Source organism: Pipistrellus hanaki (assembly GCF_964339955.1).
Source record: "Pipistrellus hanaki genome assembly, chromosome: 9".
In the NCBI taxonomy this organism is placed as follows: domain Eukaryota; kingdom Metazoa; phylum Chordata; class Mammalia; order Chiroptera; family Vespertilionidae; genus Pipistrellus; species Pipistrellus hanaki.
In genome coordinates this window covers 75,680,281-75,697,133 of record NC_140511.1, presented here as the reverse complement: position 1 = coordinate 75,697,133, position 16,853 = coordinate 75,680,281, and the positions used below count along the sequence as shown (strand labels likewise).

Sequence of the window (16,853 nt, the reverse complement as noted above, 5' to 3'; positions counted from 1 at the left end):
CAGTGCAACACCGTGCAGCCGCGGAAGGAGGGGACCCTGCCCACAGCACCCACACGGGTCAACTCCGGGGACATCGTGCTCCGTGATCAGCCGGACACAGATACTGTAGGAGCTCACGCAGAGGTGGAGTCTGAAAAAGTCCAACTCATAGAACCAAGGTCCGACCATAGAGAGTAGGGTGGGGTCGCCAGGGGCTGAGGGTGGGGACCGGGAGACATGCTGGTCAGACATGAGATGAGTGAGCGCTGGGCGTGATGTGCACACGGGGGCTTACAATGCTACATACACCATGAGCTTGAACGTTGCTCTTTCAGATGTGTTCTCACCATACACCACACACACACACACACACACACACACACACACACACACACAGCAGTGGTGGTGGATGGGTGATGGATGTTGACTTGATGGTGGTAATCATGTCACAATGCAAGTGTATATGAAATCACTATGTTGTGCACCTTTAAAAAAACCCACATCATACGCCCATAACTGGTTTGGCTCACTGGCTAGAGCGTCGGCCTATGGACTGAAAGGTCCCAGGTTCGATTCCGGTCAAGGGCATGTACCTTGGTTGCGGGCACATCCCCAGTGGGAGGTGTGCAGGAGGCAGCTGACTGGTGTTTCTCTCTCATCAATGTTTCTGACTCTCTATCCCTCTCCCTTCCTCTCTGTAAAAAAAATCAATAAAATATATTTAAAAGAACAAATACACAAACCAAAAAACCACATCATACAACCTAACAACAACAACAACAATAAAAACACACAAAACAAAACAAAAACAAAAACAAAAAAAACAGCAAAAAGAAAGTCTGGGAAGCCATTCCTGCAGAGGAGGTTGTGGTTTCTCTCGAAGGGGATTGGACGTTGGACCACCTGGCGGCAAGCCCGTCTGCACGCCTTCTCCTAATCCACTCATTCCCAAAACATCCGTCCCCCACTGCCCGGTGTCCCGGCGAGTCCTGGCACTGCCTGCTCCGGTCCCTCGGGTCCTCCCTGGGGTCGTGGTGGGCGCAGGGGGACCCCAGGCCACACGCCCTCCTTTCCCCCGAGGACTTGGGTCCTTCCTCCCATCTACGTGAAGCTGCGAACTCCGTTCTCTGCCACCCGAACCCCTGGCCTGGGGGAGTTTTCGGATTCGTGTCAACTGGCGTGCAAATGCCTAGGACCGCCGCCAAGTGCGTGGGCGAGGACTCGGGTACGGTTTCCATAAACACACGCGCATCGAGGCATTCCTCTTGGTCTTAGTAAGCGAGCGCCTCCCCCGCTGTGTTCTCCCCGAAGCCCGTTCCCTCAGAAGCCACCCGGGTGCTTCCTGGTGTGGTCTGGACGCCTGCTTTTCCCTCTGCCCCACCCCGCACACGTGGGGACCCATCCACAGCGGGGGAGGGGGGCAGGAGGCGTGGGGCATTCAATGGCTGACGGGAGCTCCCTCTGGACCAAGGGCAGGAGGAGAAGCCGCTGGTGGTGCCACCGACGTGGGCTCCACAGGGCCAGGCTCTGCCCTGTGGCTTCTGGAGCCTCCTCGAGGTCTCTTTTCCCGCGGACAGATGGGCAGCCCCTTGGGGGCCGCGCCTGGCTCACAGTAAGTCCTCGCAAACGTTTGCTGAGTGAATAACAGAATAGCGAGGTTGTGAATTGCGCAGATTCGGCAAATTGCAGAAGTGCGTGGCTCTCCCAAGCCAACCAACCGCCAGTCAACAGCAACCACCACAGCGCTGCTTCCAGCGTCGGAACCGAAGTGCTTGAGTTTCAGTCCAGATCACAGAACAAGAAGCTGGGGGTTTGGGCTGCCGTTCTGTTGACCTGAAGAATTCAGCGTTGTCGGAAGCAGTGGAGGCCCGGGGGCTGCGTGGAGGCCCCTCGGCTGTCTGTCCCAGGTCCTGCTGACCGCCTGGGGTCTGAGTGGGAATCCCTCTTTCTGCCTTCCACCCACGTTAACCTTTGTGGAGCCCAAAGCTCCTCAGCGAGAGGGAGGGCGCTCCTTAGGAAGAAGGACGCGGCCTGGCTGCTGTGGTTGGGTTGGAGCGCTGCCCGATGCACGGCAGGGTCGCTGGTTCGATTCCCAGCCGGGGCATGTGCCCAGGTTTTGAGTTCAGATCAGGGTACAAGAGGCAACTGAACTATGTTTCTTGCAATGATGTTATTCTCTCTCTCCCTTCTTCTCTCTCTAAAACAAAAAACTTTTTTTTTTTTTTTTTTTTTTTTTTAAGAAAAAGAAGACCAAGTTAGATATAACCATTTCTATTTATTTAGAACGGGAAAAGTCATCACAGCAGACCACGGACTTCAAAAAGCGGGCTGATACCACAACTAACACGAAACACAAAACGTTGTAATGTTTTTCCTATCTTCCTTGGCCACACACGCTTCGGCCGCCTTGTCACGTGTCAACAGGCTGGGATATGAGAGCGGAGGGAGGGCGATCGGCCTTTTCCGGCGTGGCCGACCGAAGTGCGTCTTGCATTACTGCCAGTTTCACCGTGTTTCTCACTCTGCCCTGGGTCTCAGCGACATCTTACACTTTCTCTGGATTGTTACAACCTGGGGAGACCCCTCTCAGGGGTCCTCACAGTGAACGGCGGGACGGCAGGGCATCGGAGGGTGCCTGTGCGTGTGTGACCTGGAGGGGGCTTTGCGTCGGCCACACCCTTAGCCCTGCTGTGGCCAGTGCCCGGCCGCCGGGGGAAGCTGTGTGCACGGGTGTTGTCCAATCAGCACGTGATTGAAATTCCCTCCTCTACCCCCCGTGTTCACATGATGCGCTCCTGTTCGTGGGTTTTATTATGAAAAACTCAAGAGCCCATTGATGCCTTCTCTTCCAAAAAAATATATATTTTTTTGATTTTTTACAGAGAGGAAGGGAGAGAGATAGAGAGCTAGAAACGTTGATGAGAGAGAAACATCCACCAGCTGCCTCTTGCACACCCCCCACCGACCGGGGATGTGGCCGCAACCAATGTACATGCCCCTGACCGGAATCGAACCTGGGACCTCTCAGTCCGCAGACCGACGCTCTACCGCTGAGCCAAACCGGTTTCGGCTGGCCTCTCCATCTTAATGAGCTTTTTAAATTTCTTAGAATTACAGTTGACATTCATTCAAAATTAGTTTATATTCGTTTCAAGTGTACAACGTAATGATGAGGTGTGTATGTAACTTACAAAGTGGTCCCCTGCTAGGTTGAGTACCCACCGGACACCACACCTAGTTATTACAATATTATTGACTATCTTCTCTGTGCTGCACTTTGCAACCCCATGGCTGTTTTTTTTTTTAATTTTTATTTTTTTGCCAGTCACTCTTTTTTATTCTTGGGCTCCATCAGTGAAGAAAATAGAAAAAAAAAAAAAATACATGTTTTTGTAGAACGTACATTTTTGTTGATGAAATTTCATTTATTTTATTTCTCACTTTTTTTTTTTATTAAGATCCATGGCTGTTTTATTTGTTTACTTTAAAATACATTTTTAGCCGAGACCGGTTTGGCTCAGTGGATAGAGCGTCAGCCTGCGGACTGAAGGGTCCTGGGTTCGATTCCAGTCAAGTGCATGTACCTTGGTTGCGGGAACATCCCCAGTAGGGGGTGTGCAAGAGGCAGCTGATCGGTGTCTCTCTCTCTCATCGATGTTTCTGACTCTCTATCCCTCTCTCTTCTTCTCTGTAAAAAATCAATAAAATAAAAAATAAATAAATAAAATAAAATACATTTTTATTGGCTTCGGAGAGGGAGTGGGAAGGGAGAGAGAGAGAGAGAGAGAGAAACATCAGTGATGAGATCCCTACTGCGGATGGAGTGGTACAGCCCCGGCGTGTGTAGGCAGGGCCACGTGTGCCCGCAGGCTGGGCACTTGCTGCCATGGGCACATCTATGGACCATCCGTGGTTTCTCTAGCTTCTCTGAGGATCTGACCTTTGCCCCCGCTGGCTTGAAGCCTCCCTCTTTGGGGAGAAGACTCGGGATTGCTCCAGCAGGTGCCAGTTGGAAGGACAGGTACCCTCTAGCTTCCGACACTCCTAATGGGATTACCCAGCAAGATGCCAGCCCTGTGGGCGGGGCCACTTCTTTCTTCCCTCCTCCCTCCTCCCTGTGCAGGGCAGCCCTGTGGTGGCCCCTGCGAGGGGCCCTGCACCGAGCCCCCGGCCCTGAGGCTGGGAGGCTGGGCACGAGACGGCACAGAAGTCCAGACCTTGTTCTGACCCCGGAGGATGGCAGAGCGCGTGCCGACATCTCCCTGCGGGCTCTGCCCCCGGAGCGGCGGGGGGTGTGGGGCAGGCGAGGGGGACTCTGGGAAGGGGGGTTGATCGGGGGACAGCCCCGACCCTGCTTGGCATGGTGTGGGCCTCGGGGAGAAAGCTGCCTCCAGGCACCGTCCGGGCGCAGTCCCTCCAAGCCCAGCCGAGCATTTCCCATGTGACCTCCGGGGAAGAGCGGGCTTGCCTGCCGTGGGTGCAGGGCTGGTGCACGGCGACCCGAAGGCAAAGGTCAGGGGTTGAGGACAAGGAGCAGGAGGCGGTCTCGTGGCTGCAGCCAGCCACGGCGGGGTCAGCAAAGGGGGCGTGGTTGACGGGCTGCAGGCTTGGAGGGTGTCAGCAGGACACTGGTGGAGGGGGACCAGGGGCATCGCCAGGGGCCGTGGGTGCCGCCAGCACAGGCCCGGGGGCCAGCAGGGCCAGGAGATCCAGGGGCCGCACCTGAGGGGGAGCGGGCGGAGAGAATGTGCTGGGCCAGGGCTGCGGCTAGCCTTTGTCCTCTGGCCGGAACATCCTCAGACACCAAGAGACTACATTTCACCTTCCGGCTGAGTGGCCCGCGAGGTGCGGACCGTGCTGGGAAGGGGGAGGGGAGGGGGCTCTGGCTTGTAGGAAAGGGACCCCCACAGGGAAAGTGCAGGGTCCCCGGGGCTCCCAGCAGCAGGCCAGCTGGGCCTTTGGGGCATGGGGTGGGAGGGGCGGCTCAGACCCCCTCCTCCTTGGTGTGGACAGAGGGCGTCTCCCTCCCCTCCAGCTCCGGGGCCTCCTCCAGCGCCCCCGCAGCATGGCCTCCAGGGGCTCCCCGGGGCCGGCCGGCGGCTGCCCACGAGGAGGTAGATGACGGGGTTGGCGCGCTGCCCTGGGTGGCAGACGGGCACACAGGCCGCTGTGCGGGAGCACCGCTGGGGCCGCCGCTGCAGCCAGCAGAGGAGGGGCCAGCAGAGGCCGCAGGGCAGGGCGCAGACCGGGAACACCAGCCTGAGGCTGGGAGGACCGCGCACAGCCAAGTGGGCCGCCGCCGCCCGGGGGTCCTCTGCACCTGCCCGCACCGCATGGCGCCGGACACGGCCGTCCTGGGGTGAAGACGCCGAGCACCGCGTCCACCGAGAAGCACCGCTTCCCACCCGGGCGCCAGTGCCGCCCCGAAGAGGGCAGTCTGCCGTGTGTCACCAGGGCCAGTGCCCGGAGCGCGGGCACTGCACACTCGCAGGACAGGCCACACCCGGGAGGACAGGTGCGGGGTCTGGGGCCGCAGGGGCCAGACAGGGCGCGGACGGAGACGCAGGCAGCGTGCTGATGGCCGCCAGCAGGCTCTGCCGGCTGCAGGCGAAGCGCCTGACCCTGCGCAGCCCCTGGGAGGCCACGGGGTGCGCGGTGGCGGGCCGGCATCCAGGCTGAGCAGGGCAGCCATGCGGAGCAGGAGGAGGAGGAGGTCGGCCAGGGCCAGGAGCCGCACCGGCAGGCCGTGGCCAGCCCCCCCCCGCACCCGCAGGTGAGCGGGTCAGGGTGCTCGACACCCAGTGGGCCACGCCCAGCGCGGGGGCCTGGTGGTTGCTGGGCGCAGGCGCGGGCGCGGGCGTCTGGCTGCCATTCAGAGCCCGGTTCATCCTGTGGAAGAAGACGGACCGGTGTGAGGGTCTGTGCAGCGTGGACACCCCCTCCCCCCGGGAACTTCGGGGAACCCCACCCCGAGTTTCATGCTTCAGGGCCCTCACGCTTTTGGCAACAGGCCTTGCCCAGGAGGCGACCCTTCGCCCTCCCCGCGGCTCCCAGCCCTCCTGAACCTGCCACCAGAGCCACCCGGAGGCGCCCAGCGCTCTAGGGGCCCTCAGCCACGTTCGGAGGCTCCTCTGGCTTTGAGTTTATTTTATCACGAAGAGGCATGGATGGACTTTTCTCAAAGGCTTTTCCTACAGCTATCAATAACATCATTTTCCTCCTATACGCTTCAAGTCCCGTGAATTGTTTAAAGTGAACTTCAGCCAAAACCGGTTTAGCTCAGTGGATGGAGCGTAGGCCTGCGGACTGAAAGGTCCCAGGTTCAATTCCGGTCAAGGGCATGTACCTTGGTTGCGGGCACATTCCCAGTAGGGGGTGTGCAAGAGGCAGCTGATCGATGTTTCTTTCTCATCGACGTTTCTAGCTCTCTATCACACTCTCCCTTCCTCTCTGTGAAAAATCAATAAAATATATATTAAAGTGAACTTCAGCTGCAAAGAGCAGGATGAGTTTCACCCTCACTTCCTAGCACACAGGATCAGCAGGCTGTTCAAAGCAAAGGGAAAGCAGCCAGGCCAGCCTGGCCCAGCGGTTGGCATTGCCCTATGAACCGGGAGGTCACGGTTCGATTCCCAGTCAGGGCCCATGCCCAGGCAGTAGACTTGATCCCCAGTGTGGGGCGTGCAGGAGGCAGCTGATCAATAATTCTCTCTCATCATTGATGTTTCTATCTCTCCCTCCCCTTCCTTTCTGAAATGAATAAAAATATATTATAAAAATTAAATCACCTAGTTTACCACTTCATCTCCATCCTAGGTCCCCCACCCCCACCATTTGCCTGGAAGTGTTTTTAATTTACATGAATGCTTGCTGTGTTTTGAGTGTTTTTTGTTTGTTTGTTTGGTTGGTTGGTTGGTTTTTGGTCAGCACTATGTTTTAGGATAGTCACAGGTGATGGCATGGGAAAGCAGTTTTTTGTGGTTTGAAATTTCATTGTTCCAACCAACTGAGTCACTGACCATGGCTGTGGGATTGTCTTTTTAAAAAATATATATTTCTTTATTGATTTAAGAGAGGAAGGGAGAGAGAAAGAGAGAGAAACACCAATGATGAGAGAATCATTGATCAGCTGCCTCCCGCATGCCCTCCTCTGGGGAATGAGCCCACAACCCAGGCATGTGCCCTTGACCGAATTGAACCTGGGACCCTTCAGTCCGCAGGCCAATGATCTATCCACGGAGCCAAACTGGCTAGGGCTGTGGTATTATCTTTTATCAGGATGAAGAAGTTCCCTTTCTGGTTTCCTGACCGTTATCATAAATGAATGGTGAAATTTATCACAATTATTTTTCTGCATCTACTGAATCATTATTTTCCCCCTTCCTGAATCTGTTTCTGTGGTGAATATGCAGGGATAGGCTTTTCTGATGTGTATTTATCCTTCCATGGCTAGGATAAACCATTTCCAATTTACTGTTGCCCCCTGCCTGGGTGCTTGGATTTTTTTTTATTTTTTTTTTAAGCAAATTTTCATCCATGTCCGTAAGTGAATTGGCCCGTGATTTTGCCGTCTGCTGCCGTCTTCCTATGCTTTGTATTCAAAGCTGTAAGGTTCCTCTGGCTTCATGAAAAGACCAGGTGAGCTTGCCCTCTTTCTCTCCCCTCTAGAGCAATTTCTATCACGTGAGGATTATCTTTCTTTGAAGGGTTGGCAGCAGGTGGGACCATCTGGCCTGGCGAGGCTTATGTGGCTGCGGACAGGCAGAGCTCAGATAAAACTCTACAACTCCAGTTCGCTTACTGTGTCGGGTGTCTTCCGATTTCCAGTCGCTTCTTCTTTTTTTTTTTTTTTTTTTTTAAATATATTTTATTGATTTTTCACAGAGAGGAAGGGAGAGAGATAGAGGGCTAGAAATGTCGATGAGAGAGAAACATCGACCAGCTGCCTCTTGCACACCCCCTACCGGGAATGTGCCCGCAACCAATGTACATGCCCTTGACCGGAATCGAACCTGGGACCTTTCAGTCCGCAGACCGATGCTCTACCACTGAGCCAAACCGGCTTTGGCTCTAGTCGCTTCTTGATTTAGAGTAGGTAACATTGTTTTTCTAGAAAATTGTTCCTGTTCTCTGGTTTCCTGTTTATTAGTATAATGCTTTTATAATTTTTTAAAATATATTTTTTATTGATTTTTTACAGAGAGGAAGAGAGAAGGATAGAGAGTTAGAAACATCGATGAGAGAGGGTCATCGATCAGCTGCCTCCTGCACACCCCCTACTGGGGATGTGCCCGCAACCAAGGTACATGTCCCCGACCGGAATTGAACCTGGGACCTTCAGTCCGCAGGCCGACGCTCTACCACTGAGCCAAACCGGTTTCGGCTGCTTTTATAATTTTTAAAAGTTCAATTCTATCTGCCATTTTTAATTTGTGCCTCTGCTTCATTTGTACTTTATCTGTTTTACTAAAGGTTTGTATTTTGAGAATTATTTTATTTAAAAAATCATCTCTATTGTTTCATTGCTTCCAAGTTCCATAGGTGCCCTGTGGCTACAATCAGAAGCCTCTTCTTTAGGTTCAAGACAAAGTGAAATAATATTTTTCAAACTTATACTATGCGCCAGATACATAGTGTTATAAAGAGAGAACATACACTGAGTGGCCAGATTATTATGATCTCTGAACGCATAAGAATCTGGCCACTCAGTGCATGTATGTTGTGTGTGTGTGTGTGTGCGTGTGTGTATATATATATATATATATATATATATATATATATATATATATATATAGAGAGAGAGAGAGAGAGAGAGAGAGAGAGAGGCTTGGTGCATGAATTCATGTATGGGTGGGGTCTGGCATTTTTTTTTTTTTTTTTTAAGAAGGGCATTACTGAATGCTGGTATGTGGATGGGAGGGACTCAGCAGAGAGGGAGAAACGGATGGTACAGGAAAGAGGCCACAGTTGCAGGAGGGGCTCCTGGCGGGTGGGAGGCGAGGGGACCTGGCATCGCAGAGGGTGGGCCCAATTGGGAGCTGAAGCATCACCTGAGCGAAGCGGAGGATCCAGCCGTGGTGGTGGGACAGGAAGTGGAAGGTGACACTGTTCTTTCTTAGGCACCCCCTTTTTCAGCAAAAGTAGAAGGGAGGTCAAATGCTGGGATTGAGAGGGATTTGGGAGGTTTGCAGAGAGAGGAGCCCTTAACCCAACTGCTGTGAACTGAATTGTGTCCCCTTCAAATTCACCTGTTGAAGCTCTAACCCACAATGCAACTGTATTTGGAGATAAGAAGGTAATTAAGGTTAAATGAGGTCATAAGGGTGGGGCCCTGATCTAATGTGATTAGTGACCTACTGTGAAGAGACACCAGAGGGTGCTCCCTCCCTCCTCATGTGCACATCTCTCCCCAACCCTCCCACCCTCCTACCCCCCCAGTGTGAGGACAGAGAGAAGGTGGCCATCTGATGCCAAGAAGTGAGCTCTCCATGCCAGCGCCTCCGTCTTAGACTTCCAGCTTCCAGACTTTGAGACGTCTGTTTTTAAGCGGCGGCCTGCTGTGTTTTGATGTTTTGTTATGGCACCCGAGCGACTAATGCACTGACTGGCAGGAACTCAGGACCTGTGAATATTTCCTAATAAAAGCAAACAACACATGCTGGTCCTGCTGCGTGGGAACGGACCACACGATTCTCTCTTCCTTTTTAAAACACCGTATATTTTACTTGTTTATTGTGTGTTCTCCATGGGAATGAGAGCTCCTCGAGCAGGGACGTGTCTGTCGTTTCTGGCACCTGCCGCTGTGCCTGTATACAGCAGGTGCTCAATGAATATGTTTGTAGCCTGGGTGGACATGAGTTCAGCACATCTTTGGGGCTTCTGCGGAGGCTGGTACAGGAGAGGGGGCTGGAGGGGAACCCCGCCACCTCCCGTCTTCACCCTTCAGTGTTGAAAAGTGGGTGGAGCTGGATCGGGGGGGGGGGGGGGTGGTCAGTGGGTGCAGAGGTACCACAAGCAGCCTTTGGGAAGGGATGGGGAATCTGGGCTCCTGCCTGTGGACCCCATGGTCTGAGATGGGCCCTGGACCTTGAGACAGAACATACACATTTGGGGGAGTCACCCTTCAGGCACCAGCTCCTGGAGGAACAAGAAGAATGGGCTGTCCTGGGGTTAGAGGCACTTGGGCAAGGAGGGGGAGGGAGGAGAAAGGAGGAGAAAGGACGGGGGAGGAGGGGAAGGAGCTGACCCCCCTCTCCCGCCCCAGCCCCTAATCTCTGCCAGGGCCCCGGCTCCCTCTGGGCTCTGTCTCACCAAGTCCTGCCTGAGAACCCCCAGAGGCTCAGGCCCCCATCCGGAGTAGGGTCCCTCTCATGGAGCCAGAGTTGGGGTGCCGGGCCCAGCAGAGGTGAACCACACGATCTTAACTCTGGCTTCTCCACCACAGTGACAGGACCTGCATGGTGGGGAAGGGGTGGTGGTGGTGGTGGGGGGGGGTGACGTGTCCCAGCCAGGCCTGAATCAGGTCCTGGCGCACAGTCGGCGCTCAATAAATGTGGAGTGGCCGCTAAGCTCAGTGCTGTGCTCTGAGCCCCCAGACTCCCAGGCCCTCCTGCCCTCTGCATGGTCTGGCTGAAGTATGGTAGCAACCAGACTTAGGTGAAAACTGGTGTTTGAATTTTAACCCTGTTATTCTGGCTTCGTCACTCGCTTACTTGCTTAAACAATAGGGCAGTTGCCTCAGCTTCCAGACTGAGACCTGGAGGCTGAGGCAGTTTCCCTGTGCCTGTGGAGCAGGACCACAGGAGATAGATTCTCACAGACTCAGCAGCTCCAGGAGTTGAACCTGCATATAACCTTTAGAGATTAACTGCTCAGCTCTGCTTCTGTACTGTCTGCTTTCGCAAGATAGGTTCACATTCCAATGTCCAGCAGGATGTGGCTGGGAACGACCCTGCGGGCTGTTTCCAGCCTTTAGAATTTAGAATTCAGAGCAAAGGAAAATGTTTGTGGTTTAGACCTTTAAAAGGACTGCCTACACCTGGCGCCGTCGTGAGTGTGGACTCCACCTGCGGGCGGTGGTCTCGCGGCCGTCCTAGCCAGTTCAATAAATCCTTGCCTTCTTCTTCTTCTTCTTCTTCTTCTTCTTCTTCTTCTTCTTCTTCTTCTTCTTCTTCTTCTTTTTAAATCAATTAGCAGTCTCCAGTGGTCTTATTTTTGACTCCAGGGTTCAATCCCACAACACGGACCACGCCTGCTCAGGCGGTGTGCCCCATGGACTCTGAGGCTCACCCCGGGCCTACATATGACTTGTCCCACCTCCGTGTCCCCGGGTCCTAGCACGAAGCTGACGTAGCAGACGCTCAGTAATGACCTGCTGATGGGCGAGGGCTTAACGCACAGACTCTGCCGTTAGCTTTACCCTAAACTCCTGTCCTCCAGAGCCTTGTCTGAGTTGTTATGGAGTCAGGAAAGACGGGTGGAAATGTGTTATTCCCCACGACTGTTACCACAGTGTCCACCTCTCCTCGTGCTTTCAAGACCTTCAACATTTGCATATGTTGCTGAAACCGGTTTGGCTCAATGGATAGAGCGTTGGCCTGCGGACTGAAAGGTCCTGGGTTTGATTTCTGTCAAGGGCATGTACCTTGGTTGCAGGCACATCCCCAGTAGGGGGCGTGCAAGAGGCAGCTGATCGATGACTCTCTCATTGATGTTTCTAACTCTCTACTCTGTATCTCTCTCCCTTCCTCTCTGTAAAAAATCAATAAAATATATTTAAAAAAAAACAACACAAAAAACATTTGCATACGTGAAACACCAGTCTTACTTGGAAAGATCTGGATGCTAAGCCAAAAGTAAGCTCTTGCCCTGATCCCATCCTCACGTCGCTGTCAATGGTGTAATTGTGTCCTTGGAGGTCTTGGGCCCTGCGTTTACATATAACTTTGCTTTTTACGTAAGCGAAAAGACATTCCCTCAGGTGTGCGTGCGCGGCTGGGCCTGGCGGGATGACGCACACGGTGACACACTCCCTGCGACAGGAGGCGGCTTAGCTCGGCTCCCCTCGCCTGGGCGGTTGTTTTCATTGCTCCGAGGTCTCAGGGAGGCCGTTCAGCCTCGGCCCGAGCAGGGGCGGAGTCCTGAGACCTGTGCTGAGGGAGCGTGTCCAGCCCGGGTTTAGAATCACGGCCTGTGACTCTACAAGGGGCCTGGTTTGGGTTATTACTTCATGGGGCTGATGGCAAAGCAAGGAAGCCACGGGCTATTATGTTCCTTGCAGGCTATTGGACGGAGAGTTTAGGTGAGATGGGCGGGGCATCCTTCCCAGGCCCCTGGCCCACCTCCCACTCCAGGGCCCTGGTGTGAGGGGCTCGGCCAACCAAGATTCAGGTGCAGGTCGCTTCTAGAACCGCCCCCTCACCCCCAACTTACACCACCCCCGCCCCAGGCTAGAGTAGAGTTAGGTTTCTGTGCTTGTCACCAAGCACCCTGACTGCTATGGTATATACATCTGTGTAGGAAACTGATCTGTAATCGGTAATCGATACTCTCCAGTGGCATAAAGCAGAGCGGCTGCCTCCGCTGCCTGGGTTTGCGAGGAGATTTTTGCCGGATGACGGAAATGTTCTTTCGGGGGGTGTGGGGTGGAGGGGGATGGTATTGACGCGGTGAAGCCACGGTGTGCGCACGGGCAGAGAGCACTGGACGGTGCATGAAGTGGGTGCGTGGATGTAAGTCCGACCGCAGTGAAACCCGTCAGAAACCCTTTGAAAACATGTCTGCGCGGGGAAGCCTGCGGGGTTGTCAGGAAACGTCGCTGGCATTCCGACGCCCTGAGCGGAGTTTTCCATGAGCCCTCGCCAGTGAACTGTGCCCCGTTGTTTCCGCCGAGCCCCTCCGGGCTGCTCTCCGGCCCCTTGGGCTCCAAACGTGCTCTTCTGCTCTCCCGCTCGGCTGTCCTGGTCGGAGGGCCTGCCGGGCGCTGGCACAGCCGTGCCAGGTCCGCCCGCGTGGGGGGCATATCTCCCGGCCCTGGCTTCTCCCCACGCACGGGAGGCGGGGCCAGAACGGCACCATCTGTCCAGCCTGCCTCGGCCCGAAGCCCGTGGTTCCCGGGAAGGAGTCCTCTGGGCCGGGGAAGCTGTGCTCACGCCGAAGATCTTGGGTTTTAAAATTCTGGCATTCTGCCCTAACCGGTTCGGCTCAGTGGATAGAGCGTCGGCCTGCGAACTGAAAGGCCCCGGGTTCGATTCCGGTCAAGGGCATGCAGCTTGGTTGCAGGCACATCCCCAGTGGGGGTGTGCAGGAGGCAGCTGATGGACGTTTCTTTCTCATCGATGTTTTTAACTCTGTCTCCCTCTCCCTTCCTCTCTGAAAAAATAAATAAATCAATAAAAATATATTTAAAAAAACAAAATAAAATTCTGGCATACAACAGAAAAGCCAGGTTATCACAAACCCGCAGCGGGCGGGCATTTGAGGAAGTGGGGCGAGTGCCAGACAACATGCACACCCTCTCGGAAGATGAAGACAGGAAGAGGCCTGGCTGGCAGGCTGCTGGGAGACAGGCGGGCCGGCCCCACCGCCATCACCTGAGGCTCTAGACCCGCACAGGGTCCCCCCTCTCTGCAGAGCAGGGCCTGGGGCAGGTGGGGCTGGGACTGTCGGGCAGGGGCTTGGGAGCAATGGCCTGCAGTGGCCAGGAGGGCGCGTCAGCCGCCTTGGGGCCGGTCCTCAAGGAAGTGCACGTGGGCAGGATGCCAGCCGCTGGCGGTGCGGCTGCCTGGCTGAGCAGTCCACTCCGTTAGCCACCCCCCTGCCCTCCCCGGCGCCAGGCTCTCCACCGAGGAGGGGCCTGCCCTCCCTGGTCTCTCCGTGGGCCTGTGCAGTGAGCAGGCTGCCCCGCAGCATCCATGGAGGGGCCAGGGCCCATGCTGGACACCGGGAGCCCATGGTGGGGCAGACTGGAGGCCCGGGGGGTAGTCAGGATGCATTTGGGCCTGGAAGCTACCTCCTGGGAGGGACCCCAGCCTATGTGGTGCCAGGCAGAGGGGCTGGGACAGAGCAGGTTGCATTGTGGGGAGGGAGGGTGTATGGAAAGGAATAAGACTGCCAGGTCAGCCAGTGTGGTACAGTGGTTGAGCGTTGACCTATGAACCAGGAGGTCACGGTTCAATTCCCAGTCAGGGCGCAGGCCTGGTTGTGGGCTTGATCCCCAGAAGGGGGCATGTAGGAGGCATCTCATCATTGATGTTTCTGTCTATCTCTCCCTCTTCTTTCCTCTCTGAAATCAATTTAAAAAATATTTTATTTATTTTTTTTTAAAGAAAGGAACAGGACCGTGGATAGGACAGAGGAAGTAAGATATAAAATGTTTATTGATGTACATTTATTTCATAAAACTTCCGTTGGCTACGCTGGGCCACTGTGCTTGGAGGTGGGCTGGGTGGCCAGGTAGAACCAGTCAGTGCCCACTTCTGGACGGTCTGCAGGCACCCGAGGCCCAGGCGGGTGGCCGCGGGCACGCACCCTGTGCTCCGAAGGCTGCCGAGAATGGCAGGGAGCCAGAAAGGCGGGTGACCTCTCTGAGCTGGTGAAGGCCCTCCTGTCCCCCCCCTGGCTGCCGGGACCAGAAACACACCCGTGAACGTCCCCAGGGGCTCACCCAGGGGGCAGGGACATCACCTGCAGGAAGACTGAGCCGCCGGCAGGTTACCCCGGACCCCGCTCAGAGAGCTCCCCGTGTCAGGTCTGCCCCCGGCGCTGCCCCGAGGGGGTGGCATGGCGGGAACAGGTGCCCCGCGGCGGGAGGTGCTGGTGGCCCACGGGTGCCGTGATGGCCGTGTCACTTTCAAACGGGGCATCACGTTCAGAGGGGCAGCAGGTGGACGGGGCTCGGTGGCCCCCTCCTCTCCTTTCCAGACCAGCCTGGGGTGAGCAGAGTCCCCCACGGGGGGAGGACACCTCTGTCCGGTGGGTGCTGCTCATGCAGGAGAACGCTGGGGAGGGCCTGGCAGGGCCGCCGGGTCTGTGTGCAGGCGGCCGCTCAGCCTCTCGGGCGCTCGCAGAGCCTCCGGCCCCGGGAGAAGGCGGCCCGAGGGGGGCCGGAGGCAGACGTTCCTCCTTGTCCTCGGGCACCAGGGCGGCCGCCCGGGCCCCGTCCCCGGCAGAGGGTCTCTGGAGGTCCCTGGGGTCCCCGCCTCCCCTCCGGGCGCCCCTCTCTCAGGAGGCGTTCCCGGAGGGGCCCTGCATCTCCATGGTGACCGTGTTGGGCGTGCCGCCCGCAGCCTCGGTCAGCTCGGCGCCGTCCCGCAGGGCGCGCTGGAAGACCACGCGGAGCGGCTCCCACAGCCGCTGGGACTTGTCCCTCCCGGCCAGGAAGTACACCACGGGCTTGGCGCCGCTGTTGACGCAGATGCACAGGTCGGTGACGTACTCGGGGAAGGGGGCGGGGATGCGGAAGGCCCAGAAGAGGAACCAGTCGATGGCCAGGTAGATGGAGGACACGAGGAAGATGGACACCACGGCCAGGATGACGTGGTTGAGCTTGGAGGAGCGCTGGCGCTGGCGCCGCCGGGCCCGGCACTCCGTGTGCAGGATGAGGGCCAGGCAGGGCAGCACCATGAGCGGGCAGAAGACGAGGAAGAGCAGGACGCCCAGGAAGATGTCCATGTGCGTGCAGGCCGCCCGGGAGGCCTGGCGGCCCAGGAACACGCAGAAGTAGTTGTGGACGCCGGTGACCAGGAGCGACAGCGCCCAGAGCAGGGCGCACACCACGGCCGACAGGCGCTTGGGCCGCTGCCGCCAGTACCAGGCGGGGAAGACGACCGACAGGCAGCGCTCGGCGCTGATGGCCGGCAGCAGGCTCACGCCGGCCAGGAAGCTGCAGAGCCCCAGGATGCGGGACGCTGCCCCCACGTACCGGGCGAAGGCGCCGGGGAAGCCGCCCGCGTTCAGCACGGACAGCACGGCCTTGCTGGCCAGGTAGCCCACGTCGGCGCCCGCCAGGTGCAGGAAGTAGATGGAGAAGGGGCTCCGCTTGATGGAGAAGCCGAAGAACCAGAGCACCAGCCCGTTGCCCGCCAGGCCGCACAGGCAGAGCAGCAGGAAGATGTAGTTCACCACGGGTGGCGGCGGCAGCGCGGCGATCTGCTCGATGGTCAGGAAGCCGCGGCTGTGGAACTCGGGGGCCTCGCTCACGCCCGGGCACATCTGCGCGGGCACAGAGGGGGGGCTCCGTGAGGCCTGCCGGGGGGACGGGGGGGCGGGGGGGGCGCCCCACCCCGCACCTGTGTGTGTCCAGGTGTGCCGGTCCTCGGCACAGACCCTCACCAGAGCGGACGGCACCCCGGAGTCCGCCCAGCGCCTCCACTCTGTGACCCAGAGCCTGGAGCGAGCCGCCTACGGGTGACACGGGGAATGCCCCACCCTCACAAGGGCACCGGGTCGCCCGCCTGCCAGAGCAGACACCCGTCAAAACGCGCCCACGCGTGCAAGGTCGAGGGAAGCCGAGGAGCCTTTATGGACGGAAGGAGAGGAGAGACGCCGGGCCAGGGAATGCAGTGCCGGGTCCGAGACTGCGAGGGGTCTGACCCGCCGCCAAGGCTGTCCCTGGGACGGCTGCGGGGAGGCGGGGGCACCTGGCACCCATGACGGCCCTGCACCGCCGGGAGGGTGGGCGGCGCTACGTATGGGGGTGCCCTCGACCTTGGGAGAGGCAGGCTATCTGGGGGCACAGAGGCTCGGGGTCTGCAATTCCCATGCACACAGTTCTCTGGGGAAAAGGGTAGCGAGAGAGAGAGGGACAGGGATAGAGAGAGCGAGCTCAGTGGAGAAAGGCCAGCAGTGACCCGCTGAGAGTGTGTGCTGTGCGC

At 57.0% G+C, this 16,853-nt stretch overlaps 2 protein-coding genes across 5 annotated transcripts in view; both read right to left on the bottom strand.

Moving 5' to 3' along the window:
* CPT1A (carnitine palmitoyltransferase 1A) overlaps positions 1-16,853 on the bottom strand; it is a 388,913-nt gene that overhangs the window by 90,895 nt on the left and 281,165 nt on the right. The window lies entirely within an intron of this gene.
* MRGPRF (MAS related GPR family member F) overlaps positions 14,340-16,853 on the bottom strand; it is a 43,286-nt gene continuing 40,772 nt past the window's right edge. For all 4 annotated transcript variants that reach the window (XM_084894578.1, XM_084894576.1, XM_084894575.1 and 1 more), the window contains exon 3: positions 14,340-16,191. In XM_084894578.1, the coding sequence (XP_084750704.1) occupies positions 15,202-16,191 (990 nt within the window). In that variant the 3' untranslated portion in view covers positions 14,340-15,201. The remainder of the gene's footprint in view (positions 16,192-16,853) is intronic.